At 40.6% G+C, this 16580-nt stretch overlaps 7 protein-coding genes across 7 annotated transcripts in view; 4 read left to right on the top strand and 3 right to left on the bottom strand.

The window, feature by feature from the left end:
* Window positions 1–732, top strand: part of LOC101301822 (cullin-associated NEDD8-dissociated protein 1-like) — a 9924-nt gene extending 9192 nt beyond the window's left edge. Inside the window, exons 26-28 of the mRNA XM_004307833.1 lie at window positions 45–122; window positions 205–343; window positions 537–732. Of these exons, the coding sequence (XP_004307881.1) occupies window positions 45–122; window positions 205–343; window positions 537–633 (314 nt within the window). The 3' untranslated portion in view covers window positions 634–732. The remainder of the gene's footprint in view (window positions 1–44; window positions 123–204; window positions 344–536) is intronic.
* Window positions 733–2491: 1759 nt separating this feature from the next.
* LOC101299541 lies at window positions 2492–3774 on the top strand. The gene is made up of 5 exons (XM_004309039.1): window positions 2492–2665; window positions 2751–3138; window positions 3224–3334; window positions 3424–3525; window positions 3617–3774. The coding sequence occupies exons 1-5, from the start codon at window positions 2492–2494 to the stop codon at window positions 3772–3774; spliced, it is 933 nt and encodes a 310-aa protein (XP_004309087.1).
* A 239-nt stretch (window positions 3775–4013) lies between these two features.
* On the bottom strand, window positions 4014–5370 carry LOC101299252. Its single transcript, XM_004309038.1, has 4 exons — window positions 4978–5370; window positions 4833–4886; window positions 4607–4732; window positions 4014–4467 (listed from the first exon to the last, which is right to left on the bottom strand). Exons 1-4 carry the CDS (start codon window positions 5368–5370, stop codon window positions 4282–4284), a joined length of 759 nt encoding a protein of 252 aa, XP_004309086.1. The 3' UTR covers window positions 4014–4281.
* A 174-nt stretch (window positions 5371–5544) lies between these two features.
* On the top strand, window positions 5545–8179 carry LOC101307342 (vacuolar protein sorting-associated protein 72 homolog). Its single transcript, XM_004307848.1, has 11 exons — window positions 5545–5673; window positions 5753–5822; window positions 5910–5981; window positions 6076–6122; window positions 6197–6449; window positions 6534–6609; window positions 6710–6829; window positions 6970–7038; window positions 7136–7178; window positions 7525–7590; window positions 7735–8179. Exons 1-11 carry the CDS (start codon window positions 5606–5608, stop codon window positions 7922–7924), a joined length of 1074 nt encoding a protein of 357 aa, XP_004307896.1. The 5' UTR covers window positions 5545–5605; the 3' UTR covers window positions 7925–8179.
* A 445-nt stretch (window positions 8180–8624) lies between these two features.
* Window positions 8625–12515, bottom strand: LOC101298956 (putative disease resistance protein At1g50180-like). The gene is made up of 3 exons (XM_004309037.1): window positions 11462–12515; window positions 9168–10928; window positions 8625–8704 (listed from the first exon to the last, which is right to left on the bottom strand). The coding sequence occupies exons 1-3, from the start codon at window positions 12513–12515 to the stop codon at window positions 8625–8627; spliced, it is 2895 nt and encodes a 964-aa protein (XP_004309085.1).
* A 1455-nt stretch (window positions 12516–13970) lies between these two features.
* Window positions 13971–15572, top strand: LOC101298667. The gene is made up of 3 exons (XM_004309036.1): window positions 13971–14426; window positions 15019–15447; window positions 15558–15572. Exons 1-3 carry the CDS (start codon window positions 13971–13973, stop codon window positions 15570–15572), a joined length of 900 nt encoding a protein of 299 aa, XP_004309084.1.
* Window positions 15573–16211: 639 nt separating this feature from the next.
* The window catches only part of LOC101298382 (60S ribosomal protein L13-2-like), a 3616-nt gene continuing 3247 nt past the window's right edge, over window positions 16212–16580 (bottom strand). The window contains exon 3 of the mRNA XM_004309035.1: window positions 16212–16433. Within this exon, the coding sequence (XP_004309083.1) occupies window positions 16212–16433 (222 nt within the window). The remainder of the gene's footprint in view (window positions 16434–16580) is intronic.

The raw sequence follows: 16580 nt of genomic DNA, 5'->3' as shown, positions 1-16580 counted from the left end.
GTTAAATGATTACCTTCCAACTGATTACTGTGTATACTTTGCAGATCATTATGATGTTAAGATGCCTTGCCATCTTATCCTCTCAAAGCTTGCAGACAAGTGTCCATCAGCTGTACTAGCAGGTTAGTTATTTTATTGAAATTGGTCTCTAAAATTAAGATGTGCTACATGTGTAATGTAATATAACTTAATTCTGTCATGCAGTATTGGATTCATTGGTGGATCATCTCCAAAAAACCATCAACTTTAAGCCAAAGCAAGATGCTGTAAAGCAAGAAGTAGATCGCAATGAAGACATGATCCGCAGCGCTCTAAGAACAATTGCCTCCTTGCATCGTATAAGGTTAGCTCCTTGCTTTTCATCTCAGTCGTGAGGATTATTAGTATTCTGTAAACCTCTGCTAAGTGATTCAGAAATAGGATCTCAATCATGGAGGTCTCCTTCCCTCAGTATTTTGCTTTTCTTTGTAGCTGCACCTCTATTTCCTTTGGCGTTGATGAATCATCTAATGCTTATTATATTTGCTATTGTGCAGCGGGGGAGATTGCAGCATTAAGTTCAAGAACCTTACAAATGAAATAGCAAAATCTCCTGCGCTATGGGACAAGTATTGCTCCATCAGAAATGAATGATGGACTAATTGAAATTCTCCTGTGTCCTGCTGCAATTAATGAGAAGGATTGTATCATCATTCTACATCTTTGATTCAAGTTATCGGTAGCATACAAAAAAGAGGGCAAGGCCGTGTAGCCTGTGAATGCAATGTGTAACAGGGTAGGAAAATGAATGCTTCATGACCAGTTATGGTTTTCTTGTATAGATTGAAGTTGGTCAGTATTTTTGCCTTTGCAGCATCATTTGGGCCATTTGGCTCATTATCTCATTATCTCACAACCAGTACGACCAGTTTTCTTCATTAGGATTGAAGTTCGGAATATTTTTGCCTGTGGCGGCAGACGAGTTTAACTACAGATACACATGTATTGGTGAACAAATAATATAGGGTGTGGAATCTACTAGATTTTTGCAATCCAAAAGTTCAATTTTCAACTTGTTTAAGCTTTGATTCTTCTTCATTCATTTCTTTTATTCCTCCTATTGGATTTGTTGATCGACCAAAATCGTCAATCAGGTTATGCATTCTGGCATCTTTTATGTGCCAAAAACAACCAAATAGTCGCAGGCAATCCAACCCATGTTGTACATATGGCCAAATGTGGTATTATATGACCAGAAAAACGTGATACAAAGTTACAGACCTGATCAAATACCAGATTACCACATCTGAAATCTGTGTGCTAAGGAGGTAAGTGAATCATATAGGTTAATGTGCATGGATCCCTATATAAGCGTGTGCAGCTTTGCATGTACCATTAGAACTATTGGCCTTGAACATAAATGGCACGAGACTAGTTCCATTTTAAGAAGAACCATTGGTCATCTTTCTTGGTTCCACGTGATACAAGACCCCTCCTCAACCCATACTGTGCTAGCTGCGCTTGTAGATATCAAGAACAATAGCCAGAAATGTCGACATTTCACCACTATTTGGCAATCTTTTAGCCTTCCAAGACGGTGGTGTCACTATTTCAAAATCAAGAAAATCAAAAAAGGGTCCTAACTCCTAAGTCGTCTTCTCCGTAACATCGGAACTGATTTATATAATCTGCATTACAATCGAAATCTTAAAATCCCAATATATCTGAGAATATTAGCTCTGGATTTAATCTAGATATAGTAAATGTCTCTCACCCCCACAACACAACTTGGGCCAGTTTCCACCTTCCCTAACAAGTAAAGAAATGGAAACTAGCACATATATCTCTGAAGAAGTAATCAGTGCTTTCCTATTTAAGAAACTATTCACTTTCTTCGATTTCATAACTTTCCTCTAAAGCGTACGCCAGCCACGCTCAGGTTTCATGTCCTTTGTTTTCATTCTTGTCATCACACATGAGTATATGCACATAATACAAATGAAAATGGAAATCACAGCCTTTTCTTACATATCTATTTCCTTTTCTTTTGTTTGCATAGGAAGAAATAGTAGAACTTGAATGCATAATCATAGGCCTGGCAGATCAACTCAGCATCAGTCAACTTACACAATGAGAGTGAGTCTTTCACAGACTTCAGCTAACTACAGAAAATTTTCGAAAAGGAAGAGTATCGAATATATTACTACCCTACTTATTCTAAATCTTTCGGGTACCTTGATCAGAACGGAAAGCTGGAGTCTTGGCGCAGACCAGAGCAATGCACCTTACAGAGAAGAGAAACGTTATCGACGTCTTCTTCTTCTTGCTGCAGCTCCTTGGGGATTCCACATAGCCCCATGCATGCCATGGAGTTTCTAAGTCGCTCATGGAGCCCCTCTGCCTATAACTTTCAACAAATGTTTCCATCAAGTGTCAGAGTACTAGTCATGCCTCTGCTTAAAGCATTGTCTTGCTTCTTGACTTGCAACAGGACTGAAAGAGCGGTTTATTTATGCAGATTGACATGTTCCCTTCACATGAAGAGAAGGTGGATGAGTTTAGCTTCAACGGACCAGAAGAAAAACTAGAAAAACTAGAGACACAAGCTATACACGAGTGGCCACCGGCAAGTAGCAATAGAAGCACTTACAGCAGCAGCAGCACTAGCAGGGTGGATAACATATGGGTAATCACTAATCTCTGGTTCTCTTCTTTCACAGAACGTGCATTTTGAACTATGATCATTTAGGAAAATGGTTTTATGTTCTTAGATGAATGCAAAGGGATGGTTAGGGGGCAAATCCTTAAGTAGCTTGCTAAGACGAAGCAGATCCAAGAAGAAAGAAGATGCTCGACTTCAAACAGCAAGCATTCATGCTGCCCTTTCTGTCACACGCTTGGCTGCAGCAATCGCAAGTGTTGCTGCAGCTAAGAGAAGCATAGACTCAGGATCAGAATCAGCACATGATACGGTACTTCAACCAGGGAACAACATTGACGACATTTTCACTTCTGCAGCAGCTCTGGTTACCACAGTTTGTGCTGAAGCTGCTGAGTCATTAGGGGCGCAGACAACTGATGTTTCTTCTGCCATTAACTCAGGCTGGGCTACCCAAACAACGGGCGATATGATCACACTCACAGCTGATGCTGCAACATGTAAGCTTATTAGCTTAATCATAGTGTCCCCCTTACAAGAACGAACCCATTATATAAAATGCATGTTAACACGATTACTTGCCAGGTTTAAGAGGAGTAGCAGCACTCAAAACAAGAGCTATGGCCGATGCATATTTTCCTACAACGCAAAATTTTCTTCAAGTAAAAGCAGAGCTATCTGTTGTCACTCCTTCTGGTAAGAAAACATGGATAGATTTTTCAAATAACCAACACCTTTGATGTTGTAAGGAAATATCAAACACAGGTTCTTATTTGTGCAAGCAGGAAGCAAAAGACATGGCTGGGCCTCCATATATTCGAAGCATAGTCAGCTCATATTGAGCATCCAGAAGAAGCATTTGGGAATCTTAGCCAGAAAAAAGGAATGTAAGTTCAGAGTGTCTATCGGGGTTTTAGCTCAACTTTGGTTGTTTAGTAGAATTGTGAAGTCACTAATTAAGACTTGAACTCTTTGCAGACAAGATTTTGCATGTGGAGGAGGAAAGGGAAGCTGAGGGAAACCTTTCAATCAGCCTAAGGAGCAACAGTGGATACATCAAGCTCTTGTTCAAAGATGAAACCCAATCTTTAGTCTGGACGACAAGCATTTCAAATCTTTTGCAGTTGCATTACTAAGGCTAAGAAAACATGTGTAGCTTTCAATGTATGTATCTTTTAATATATGCTGGTGTATGAAATCTGTTCTTGCGTCAAAACAGAACACAAGATCTCTCCACAAGAATCAGATGATCCAACCAGTTCTGTATCATAAGTACCCTTGATAGCTAAGATCTAAGCAAAATTGCACATATATTTGATTCTTTCTGAACAGACCAACAATTCTCTTGCTTGCAGCTCTACCAGGACTGAAAACTATTTTACTGATTACCAACAAACTTGATCGGACTTAAGACTATAACACACCTGTCTATTATAATAAACGTTCTATAATCAAAGAAAGGCCATACATTTTGTTTCACAACCATCTAACTAGATATACAAAGTCGGGAGGCATAATATACACCAAGATGGAAACTACGACCAAGACTTTATATTGAAGACGTGAAAATCAGCTGTCATTGATCTCTGTATGTAATGAAAGAAACTACCATGAGGTGATCTTCCACAAGTTGGAGTATCTCTTCATTTCTCCTCAAACTCCACATCAATAATCTCCGGCTCTTTCTTTGAAGAGCCTCCCCTATCCCTGTTAAAGAAGTCTGGTCCTCCTCCTTTCTTCGGCTGCCACACAGTGTTTCCGCAGCTTTGACATCGAATTATTTGGTTCTTGTAACCAACAAATTGCCTCTTGCAAGCAGGACAAGCCCCCTGTCCAAAATTAGCACAAATCATACACCCTCAGCAACAATTCAAACAACCATCCAATCAATAAAGTTACAAACTCGAACCACATATACACTACGACAAAATCGCAATGTCTACAAGTAAACACTACAGCAAGTAATACCTTAATCACAAGGTTATTGGCAACAGCTCCAATAACAAGAGGAGCAGCAAATGGCAGCACCCATGTAGCGATTATCAGTACCCGAAATAGCCATCCAGATAATGCAAGCCACAGGAAGAATATTGTCTTCAAAATCATCCAAAAAAAAAACAACAAAAAGATTAAACATTTTTTCAGCATAAATTCAACACCTTCACCACAAAATTCAAGCTTCAAAATTTCTTACCACAAAGCTTCTCCCAACTGGGGTGTCCAAGAAATCACTAACCTGCTTCCTGTACTGCAACAACAAAAATCAATTCAATTCAGCACACAAAACGACGTCGTAGTATGCTCCCAAAAACTCATAGCAAAAACGGTGGAGAACAAACCCTAGGCAAGTTTCTGGCGAAATCCATAGAGAACGCGCGCCAGCGTGTCCCAATCTCGAGCTCCCTATCAATCTCGCGCGCGCGAATCACGGCGGACTGAGCGAGCGAATCGAACCGCCGCGAAACCGAGTACTGCCTGTCCAACCGCTCGGCCGTCTTCTTCGCCTCAAACAAGAACCGCTCGAATCCGTCGTTCGCGGACCGCCACGCGTCCTGCCACGCCTCGCCGGAGGCTATCCGCTTCGCGAACCCGTCAATGTCGCTGCGCTGAAAGGCCTGGATTTTAGACACCTGGCGCGCCCCGACTGGGATTAGGCTGCTGGGCCTCCTCCTGGCCCGGCCCAGCTGAACCGGCGCCGCTAGTTGCGGGCATCGGAGATTCGTGGTCGCCATTTTTTTTTTGCTTCAGTTTCACTGAAAGCTCAGCTGAAGCTTCAACCTTTTTGATCAAGACGATAAGTCCATATTAAACGACGTGTCGTATAATTGAAACACACGCTCTCAACGACGTGTCGTAAACTCCGTCTTCATAAAAGCTTCTGGCTTTCTGGGTTTAATTTAATCAGTGAGAGACTGAGAGACTGAGATTGAAGCTCGGTAGGAGTCTCTAGGGTTTTGGTTTTGCGCGATGGAGGACTCGAAAGATGACGCGCCGGTGTTTCTGGATCGTACCTCACGCGCCACCAGAGGGAAGAGGTAAGTGATAATCGAACCCCTGAGGTTTTGAGCTCGATTGGTTTCGAGCTTCAGAATTTGACTTTTGCGATGGTTTCAGGATGACGAAGTTGCTGGATGATGAAATCGAAGAGGACGAGACGTTCTGGAATCAAGAAGCTCTTAAAGATGTAATTTTTTTTTTTTTTAAATTTTCGAATTTTTGTTCAGAGTAACTTGTAGTGGTGATTTACGTTCATGGATGGAAATTGTGGTAGGAGGAAGAAGATGATAACTATGAAGCAGAGCCTGAAGTTGCTGATGTTTTCGATAGCGATTTCGATGAAGATGTGAGCTCTTTTGTACCCGTGCTTCAGTTTTTTAGTTTAATTTCGAGTTTTCTGGCATTTCTGTTTTGATTTGAGTTGGTTAAATTGGTTGTAGGAGCCTGACCCGGACGAAGGTGCCGAAAACAATGAGGGAGAGGAAAGGTTGGTGTTTATGCTTTACTCAGAGTGACATTTGGAGTTGTTTTAGCTGGAATTTATTGGATTTTGATTTGCAGACGGACGAAAAAGCGGTTGATATTTCCGGGGAAGCAATCAAGCAAGAAGAAGAAGATAAAAGTGCTTTCGAAGATAGAAGACAGCTCCAAGAAGGAAAAGCTGAAATCTTCTTCTAAAGCGGAACAACACGCTCATGATGCTCCAGAGGATGGAGAAGGGGAGAGAAGCGTGAGGAAATCTACGAGAACTGCAGTGGTTGTTAGGCAAGCTGAGAGAGAGGCAAATCGTGCCGCTTTGCAAGCAACCTATAGGGTAAGTATTGATAGTATTTTTGAGTTGGCTATAGTCCAAGTTGTGATTGTGCTTGTACTGAGTATCGATTTTCTGTTACATTAGCCGATAAAGAGAAAAAAGGAAGGCGAAGAGAAGAGGATGAGTCAGGAAGAGATGCTTCTGGACGCTGCTCAAACAGGTTTGGTTCTCAGTATTGATAGTTACTTTTTTATGTGAATTGTGGAAATTAAGTGATTATTTGAAATTGAGGCTTGAACTGTTTACCCGTGAATCTTCAGAAATTATCAACTTGAGGAACTTGGAGCGTGTTTTAGCAAGGGAGGAAGAAGTTAAGAAAAGAGCAATCGTGCATAAGGCTGTCTATACTGGTCCACAACTACGTTATTTCTCAAAAGACGGTAACCTATCTGTCATTACTTTACAGTTTATACTGATCTGATTTATTTTCTTTCTGTCAAATATTGGAAGGATACCCAGGGTTTGATGATTGTGATAATATATCTTTCTGATTGATAAATTTCTTCTATGTTTCTTTTAGGTTCCTCATATCTAGAATTCAGTAGAGGCTTATCATTCCAGTCTGAACTCTCTACAACATCTTCTCCCTGTAAGTAATAGTTCAGATTAAAGTGTTACTCATGGCTTTTTAAGCGATGTTCCAGAACAATGCTTTTAATGCATGTATATTTGCCCTTCTATCCCAGATCCTGAGAAAGCTGTCTGTGCAGTTACCGGCTTACCTGCCAAGTAAGTGTTATTATTTAATGATGTGGCTTCTATTATATGTGCGCACGCTAATACAACTGTCACATACTCGCATTTAATATTCGAGGCAACATTAGCTGGGGAACATATGTTTCTTTACTTTGATGCTGTGTACTCAAGAAAAGTAAGAAATAAGAGCAAAGATTAGATTCATTATATCTGTCACAATTGTTACCCACTATCGCACAATGCTCTTAGTAGCAGGACTGTCCTGCTCGTCGTTTATTTGTGATGAGGATTGATAATGTTGGAAACATACAACTGTCAGGTTGTCAGTCAGACCATATTCTGTTATAAGTCCTCTTAATGAATTTATTTGATACTGTAGGTACCGTGATCCAAAGACAGGGCTACCTTATGCAACAAAGGAAGCTTTTAAAGTTATTCGGCAGCGGTATGTTTTTTTTTTTTCTTTTCATTTGGATTTCATTCTTTCATACTACTTATAGGGTTTTGCTGCTTACATTGATATATTGATGTATAATTTAGACTAATGCTTTTTACTTTTTTGTTTTATATTTTTGTTACCAATTTTCAGTTTTCTACAAGAAAGTGGTGCAATTAGGAAAGAGATGGACCTGGGTGATTTGTATGATTCACTTTCCGGGAAAGGTTTTTCAGCAAGGCAGAAGAGATCGGTGGTGTCAAATAGAAGTGAGGTGTCATATCCTCGATCCTTTGCACGTTTCAGGGCTCCAGCTCTTGGAAGTGTATCCTCTGAAGAGTGATGTTGAATCTGAGACTGCAGGGTCTCAAAGTTCTTAATGTGGGTTCCTTTGGAAAATGTTTTAGTGCCTAATGGGCTATGTTATGTGCAACCATCTTGAAGATGTCTCTATGAAGAAGGCTTGCTGAGCAGAATCAGAGGTTATTTGTAAGTATTTCTAACATTGGCTCTAGGAAAATATCGTTAAGACATTAAATATATATACTTATGGAATCATGTTAATTCGAGATATGTTATATCTCTGCATTTACTTTGGCAGTAGGGTGGCATGGCTAAAGTCTTAAAAAATGCTTCTGCGCGCCCTTGTCTAACCATGATGAAGAGCCAATGACTTGCAACGGGAAGCATTCAAATGCTTATTCTGAGTTAGTGTTCACCTCAAATAAAAATAGGACTTGGTTCAGAGCATGGGTGTCGATTAGCTGAATTCCTCCAGGCAGTATGTTTTGTGTCTGAAAGTAATTGCTAGATGCTGCGACCTACCTCTCGGTTTAGTAAATTGTTTTTTGGTAATTTATCAAGTTTTGGCTTTGTACATATAGTTTGATTATTTCAGTAAACAAACAGAAACTTTATTAGTCATTCAATAAATCAATACAAGCAATGATTGCAGGATTTGAGGATCAGATGCCAGTAAATCAGTGAATTTGATGCCAATGTTCCCCCGGGGTGTAGTGCATGGGGTGCAGATACTGCCAGCCTTACAAGTTACTGCCAAACCAATAATCCAACACAATTCCCAGAGAAGTGGCCGCGACCATGTTGGGATTAAGCTTGCAAACTAATAGCACATACAACAGGAGACAGGCAAGAATAACAATGAAAAGAAGCAAGAATAGGTGGAATAACGTGGTAAAAGGATGAGAGAAAATGGAAGACAAGTTATTTGAACTCTTGCTACAAGTTTGGAATGAATGTAAACGTACAAGCTAGCTGGTCCCTTACTGCCTTAGATAAGGATAGGGACTTATTCAGTAGACGCTATCATACATGCAAATGCATATATGCTGAATGCTGATGGCAATAAATCCAGACTCACTGTATTTCTCACACAGATACAAGAATCCAAGTCCAACGAGTTGTTTGATTGATAAGCTCTTCCAGGAATATCGTTTATCGCCTCCATCCTAACATATATAAAAAAAAATTACCAACTGATTAGTAATAGCCATGAAAAACACTGAAATGAAGACGTCAGATTTGAGAGCCAAAGCAAGCAAAACAGAGAACCACGAGAATTATACCTGTCCATGGGGCGGGAATATCCGCCTCTCCATCATATATATTCTCAAATGCAAGGGAACGCACATGTTGGACTTTATAGTAATCTTCTCCTCCTTGCTGAAGCCTACTACAGTCTGTTCTACGCATCCCTGTGATCTTTAGTTTCCTGAGGGTAGTAATATACCTCAGCTCCTCTGGAAGTCTCCTCAACTGTGTCCAACAGTTGATCGACAATTCACAGAGATTAGGCATGGCTCCTTGCTCCACCTTCCAGTCATCTACATTGCTCCAACCAAGGCTTAAAACTTGAAGACGACAAAAGCCTCCTTTGGAGCAAACGAGTGACTTTGTGTTCTTCTCAAAAACCACTTCATGAAAGGTAAACTTGGTAAGGTTTGGTAGCTTCTCCAATATTGCCATCTGGTCGTCCTTGAAATCGCAACGCCACAAGTTTAACTTGGTCAGGTTTGGATAGTATTGGGGGTCTTTCGGTAGCTCTAGTATCAACACACTCACACTCAGCTTGTAAAGTTGGCGACAGCTTAATACTATTTGCATAGCGTCCGCACAACCAAGGCTCCAGTTGTCCACTGCTAGAGACTGCACACAGTTAAGAATGCTGCTTGTAGATTTCAATGCTTGCTCCACATGCTTCAAGGGGCTCGACAAATTTAGGGCCAATCTTCTAAGACTGGTCAAGTATGTGAGATTATTCCAATCAAAATCGTCACCCGAAATATGCAAGGTCTGCAAATTCGCAAGAGCAGACAGTTGTTGTTTACCGAATGAGTATTGGAAATTAGAAAAATATAGATGTCTCAGCTGCTTCATGTTCCATGTCACATTTGGGCTCATCCGAATGACAGAAGCACGAAAGTCTAGAGTCTGCAAACAAGTCAAATTAGCAACCGAAGATGGCAACCTTTTTATGGTGCTATACCTTATACTTAGATACCTCAAGTGGACCATCTTCCCAATATCACTTGGCAACTCCACTTCTCTATCAGTCCGGTCGAGCCTCAACACTCTCAGCAATTTGAAATCCTTGAATATGAAGTCTATTAGTCTTTTGCTTCTAGGCCTCCCATGTTTGGGGCCGAAGTATGACAGAGACCTAAGAGGGCGATTCACTCCATCATGAGGAACCCATTTGTCGACATTCCCATCAACATGTACGGCCAGTCTTCGAACTTCACCTATTGGCTTTGCTTTAGTAATTTCCATGCAACAAGGAAAATGTAAATTGAGAATCTGAAGAAAATGCTCCTCTTCTGCCTTCAACAAGCACATGTCCCTCACAAGATCATGGAGACGACAAGACTTGGTGTCTCTAATTGTACCCTGCTCCCCTACTTGAACAACACACCTTTGTACCAACTCACTTAACCAATTGTATGCCACTTCCTCCATCGTCTCCACTGAACCTTCTCTTTGATTTGCCGAAGATATGAAACCTTCAGCTATCCATAATTGAGTCAACGTTTTCACATTTATCTCAGAGTCTTCCGGGTAATTGCCTAAATACAGAAAGCACGGTTTTAAGTGATATGGCAAGTCGTCATAGCTCAATTCCATTACCCATGACACACCTGCATATTCCTTTTCATGGCCTTTACCTCTACTTATGAAGACATCAACATTTCTCAGCACTGTTTCCCATTCATTAACAGTATCTTTTCTAGCTAGAAGCCCTGCAAGCACAGTGATGGCTAGTGGTAAACCCCCACAACGTTGAAGCATCCTTTTTCCAAGCTTTTCCATCTCTGAATAAATTTGCGATTCTGTAAGACAATACACAATTAAGTTAGTTATTTTTGGAAAAAAAAAAAATTCTTAATTTGATGATTCCAACATTAATAATAGCTATTAAGCATTCAGTTACTTAAAATACAGAATGAAAATTTTGATTTCTTGGTGTTTATTTTGGTGATAACTTGGTACTTAACCTGCATTTGGTGATTTCTAAATGGTTTTTAATTTGTTTGACACGAGTAACAATTTTCGGTGTAATTTCAAATTTGAAGTTCCTGTTAGTCATGCATCTTTTTAGAGAGATAAGGAGTGACATGATGTTAATATCTTGTGTTATGCAATTTGCAGAACTTCATCATGGAATGGCAAGGCATGAATATCATAATATAGAAAAACAGAAGGTTACTTAACATTGTGAAAAAGTTAACGAGTTGAAGACTGAAGAGGCTTGCTCAAAGATATTACAGTGCGAAATAGAAAATATGGTATCAGATGCTATCATTAGTCTCCATAGATAGATAAAATAAAAGCAGCAAAATTAAGTAAAAGAGTAAGGAAATACGTGTTCGATTTCTTCCAGTGATTGCCAACTTTTCGAACAACTCCCAACTTTCATCATCGTCTAAGGCCCGAGGTTGGTGAAGGAAACCATTTCTATCAGAATGTAAAGCTACTTCTTTGTTCCGAGTAGTGAGTAACATCCTGCTTTTTGTTTCCTCATTCAATGGAAATGCAGCTTTCAGAGAATCCCATGTATGGATACTCCAAATGTCATCAAGGACTACCAAACATCTGCTTTCTTGTTGAAAGATATAAAGCTTCTTAGCTATTTCATCATCCTTCATTTTTTCAATTTCTGCTCTTTGCTCATTGGTAGGTGAAATAAGCTTAACAAGAATTCCTTCCCAAACTTCTCTTACTTTACATCGCTGAGAGATACAGATCCAAGCAGAACAATCAAAATGCCGTCTAACTATTTTGTGATGATAAACTTGTTTTGCAAGAGTGGTCTTTCCCAATCCACCCATACCCCATATAGACACAACTCGATGACAACTTTCATCATTCACCAAATGCATGATCAATTCTTCCGCATCTTTTTCTAGCCCAACAACATTATCCCCAGTAACATGAGAATATGTTCGCCTGAGCTGCTGTTGCCTCTGATAAAATGGCAAGGAAATCGCATCTCCGGTCTCCCTTATTTCCCTTATGTTATAAGTTTGAGCACTCAACCTCAGATTGGAGATTTTGGTTGTAATGCTCTTAATGTCTGAACCAATCTTGTAAAGATAAACTCCTTCTTTCAAGACACAAGCAAACCTTCTTAAAACATAATTAAAACCAGCTCCGCTTCTCTTGCAAGCCACCTTCAGGACAAATCTCTCAATGACATCCTCCAAATCATAAGCAGCATCTCTAATCTCGGCCACCCAAATGCGAACTCTTTCCTCTTCCCGCTGTCTGATATCTGCATCTTTCAGGAAACCCTGCATCAACCGTAGCTCCGTTTGAGCAAGCCTGACTTGATCGTTGACTCCATATAAGAATTTGGCTTCCTGAATGGTGAACTCTCCAATCCTTCTCGACACAATTGAAACAACAGCCTCAGCCATGTTGTTCAACAAGGAGCTACACCAACTGAATGAAGACTAGTTAACAGTATGCTTTCCGGTCCTCTCTGTGATTTCAGATCAATGTTCTTAGTTAACAGTATCTACCATCTATATATGAAGACTAGCTAGTAATTCTTCCCTACAAGAGCTGACTTTATCGTTCACTGACAACCTTGCTCAGTTGTATATTTCTTAAACCATTGCAGATAATATTTCTAACTATTTTTAAATGTGCAACGACTTTATCCTTCAATTGGGTTTAGTCGGCTGATTTGATATAGTCAAGCTGAACTAACACTTTGTTTGTTTGCAAATTGAAAATTAATCCGGAGCAACCTAGTTTTTATATTTTGTTCTACTTGAAACATCTTAACGTTGTTTATCATATAATTCCAACAAATGAAAGGCGATGCAGCCTATGGTTTTAGACTGTTATCAGTTGATGAATTATCTAAGAAATGATGCAATATATGCGATCATGAACGAATCGGAGTATGTCAAGAACAATCAACCCTTTTGAAAGAAGATGAGAAAAAGTTAAACTAAAGCTACCAAAAGAAAAGGAGACAACAAATGTTATCAACTGCTTAGTGCACTGAAAAATTTGAAACAAAATGATCAAAAACATTTCACTGAAACTTGACATGATAGCAAGTGAAATAGACAAGTCTCAACAGTTTCAAATATCAATGAGATCGAATTTACCTGTAATTGGGGTGGGAATATCCTTGTCACGATCGTAAATTTTCTCCAATATCAGTGAAGGCACATGTTGGATTTTATAGAAGTCTTCTCCTCCTTCCTGAAGCCTACTACAGTCTGTCAAGCGCCTCCTTGTCATCTTCAATTCTTTGAGGGTAGTAATATATCGCATCCCCTCCGTTGCAGACTTCAATGTTTCCTCCATATGCTTCAAGAGGAGATTGACACTAGTATAGCCAACTTCTAAGGCTCAGTGAGATCACTCGAAATGTGAAGAGTGCAGATTTTCGAGAGAAGAGAGTTTCTGCTCACCCAAGTGAATCGAAAACTGAATAAATCGGAGAGCCCTTGTGGTGAATTGGAGGGAATCGATAAACGGCGAGAGACTATTCGTCGTTTTTTATGTTTTTAAATGTGGGGTCCCCACCCCGTTTAGGCCACCACGGCCCAGACCGCCTAGACGCGACCCGTCTCTGTCTAACCCGTTAAAAGCCCAATTCGTTTATGTGTGTTTTATTTTATGTTTTAAATGGTGGAGCTCCCAATCCGTCCAACCCATCACGGCCCAGACCGCCTAGACGCGACCCATCTTCACGAAGCCCGCCAAAAGCCCATTTTGCTTAATTTTTTGTTTTCGCTGAATGTCAGAAAATGAAGACGAAACCTTTCCACTTTGGTGTTACGTCTCCCGCCAATCCCTGTTTAACTCAAGAACCCTAAAACCTCTCTCTCTCTCTCTTTCAGATTCAAACCATGGCTGCTGACTCATCATCCCAATTCCAGATAGGTGCCCACGTGGAGGTCACGAGCCCAGTCCACAACATGCGCGGCTCGCTTTTCCCGGCCAGGATCGTCGCCGCCTCCGCCGACGGCACCAGATTGACCGTCGAGTACGACAAGGTCAAGACCAGGCTCTACCGCAAGGTCACCGGGCACAGCTCCGTGCGCGACGAGGTCCACGCGGCGCTCATCAGGCCGTCGCCGCCGCGGGAGGAGGGCTTCGCCGGATTCAAGGTCGGCGACGGCGTCGACGCGTTCTTGGCCGGCGGGTGGTGGGAGGGAGTGGTGACGGAGGAGCTGGACGACGCGAGATTCGAGGTGTTCTTTCAGGTTGTGAGGCAGAGATTTGAGTTTGAGGCGGAGGAGATGAGGATTCATAGGGAGTGGGTCAAAGGGGCTTGGGTTCCTCCTATTAGAGAAGAAGAGAAGGTAAATTGAGTAAATTTTGGGTTTAGGGTTTAATTTTACTGTAGGGTAATTGGGTTTTTAGGGATGTGATTTTTGGTTTAAAGGTTGAAACTTTATGGTGGGTTTTGGGATTTGTTGTTAGGTGATTTCTAATGCTAGTTGTATTTTTAATTTTTGATGTAGTGTGTGTGTTTTTATATGGAAGAGCTTATTTCTTTGATGCTGATTAGGGAGAATGTTGATCTGATCTGGTGTTGTTGGTTGTGAGGGAGGGAGTGAGAACAAAGAGGGAGTGTCGATGCCGGTTTTGCTGCCTGTGTTGGCTGTGAGGAGAATGGATAGGTTGATTCTGGGAGTATCTGAGCTTTGTTTGTACTCCATTTCCGCGTGAATCAAGAAAACGAGTGTTTGTTGTGCTTAACTTGACGGCTTCTGTTCTTTGTTTCATCACCTTCTGTCTATATCATAACTTCTCAACTTCTGTTTACATTGATGTTTTGTTTAATAGTAAAGCATGCACATTCAGTGTATTTGCATCTTCAATACTTGGTTTTATCTTGTAATTTGTGAAATTCCTCTCATGTTAGCATAAAAGCAAACACTTAAAATGCAGGAAAAGAAGGCACAGCTGAAGGAAGAAATTCGAAAAGGGACAGAAGTTGAGGTTTCTAACGATGAGGATGGATTTCAAGGCTCATGGTTTGCAGCTACGGTTGTCCAAGTAGTGGCGAATGCCAAATTTCTTGTTCGGTATAAGAGCTTGAAGACAGATGATGGTAAAGAGTTCTTGACAGAAGAGATTGATGAAGAGCACTTGAGGCCTTGTCCCCCTGAAACTTATATGGTTGATTGTTACGGTCTGAATGACCTGGTTGATGCTTACTGGAATGAGGGATGGTGGGAAGGTAAGATATGTAAGGTGCTACATGGGGGAAGGTACAGGGTTTTCTTCGAGGGTACTGATGATAAAATGGTCTTTGACCACTCTGATTTAAGGCCACGCCAAGTTTGGATAGATGGAACTTGGGTTATGGCTTCTCAGGTAACAAGTCTAAATACATTTCTTCATCAATGCAGTTCAGAATGTTTCTTTCTTTGGAGTGGTTAGGTCGCATTTTGTGTAAGCTAACAGAGATATTTCATATTTGTCAGGCACTCACGCAGTGAAGTATCGTGGAGGGCTTTTGATTTCATGAGGTTTACTGGCTTATGTGACTTGTGTCCAGCTATTGAAACAGAAATACATTAACTGAGGATTGACAGTATTGTAGGCTTTCTGGTCGTATGTACTTAAAGTAGGCTATCACTTTGTGTAGAGATCATGATTTCAAGACTTGAGACGGGCATTTTACTATTAATAATCACCATTTCGATGATGTGCTTGTTTTGATCCTTTGGTTCGCAATTCCTTTATATTTTTTGCTTCGAACTGGTGAAACTTCTTCGTTTAGAATATTCTCAAATCATCACAGATCCACAGTTGGTAAATTCCGGTGGGAACAAACATTTGATCTTATTCTGAAATTTCATCTACAGGGACTTTGCAATCCCTTATCTGGGTCAAACAAAGGAGATGCACTTGCTTTTGAATCACACATCATATTAGGCTGATACTACGTAGTTCATTACCAAGCAATGTAACAAAAAACCATTAAATTTTTAACCTCCGCATACTTGAGTGACATTACGAAATCTAATATTGTCAATCCATAAGATGTCTCAGAAAATAGTTCAAAGCTATTTTGCAAAATCTGGCAAGACATAAGAAATCCTTGCAAATGATTGAACATGAGGCAAACAAGCATTCTACTTCTTTTCTTCCTTCTCAGCCTCAGCTGCCCTCTTAGCCCTGGCTCCAACATGACGGACATTGACCCGCTCAATACGAAGCTTGTCATATGCATTGACTTTCTTCATATCTGCGGTGACCTTCACGAGCTCAGTGACTGGTTTCTCCTGTTGAATTGCCAAGAGAGGACCCTGGAGTTGGGTTGCATTTGCTAGCTCCTCTGCTGCAGAATCACCAGCCTGAAACAAAGTGTAAATGGAGTCAAGATATTATGCACTTCACAAACAATCATAATACAAGTACTCCACTTCAACCATTTGAGATTACCTTAAAACTTGCCAGCACGCCTTGGGAAGACAACCAACTTCTGCTTGTATGTCTTCAAG

Source organism: Fragaria vesca, linkage group LG7 (genome assembly GCF_000184155.1).
Source record: "Fragaria vesca subsp. vesca linkage group LG7, FraVesHawaii_1.0, whole genome shotgun sequence".
Lineage (NCBI taxonomy): Eukaryota > Viridiplantae > Streptophyta > Magnoliopsida > Rosales > Rosaceae > Fragaria > Fragaria vesca.
Note: the sequence above shows the minus strand (reverse complement) of the source record. Positions and strands in the feature narration are given on the sequence as shown.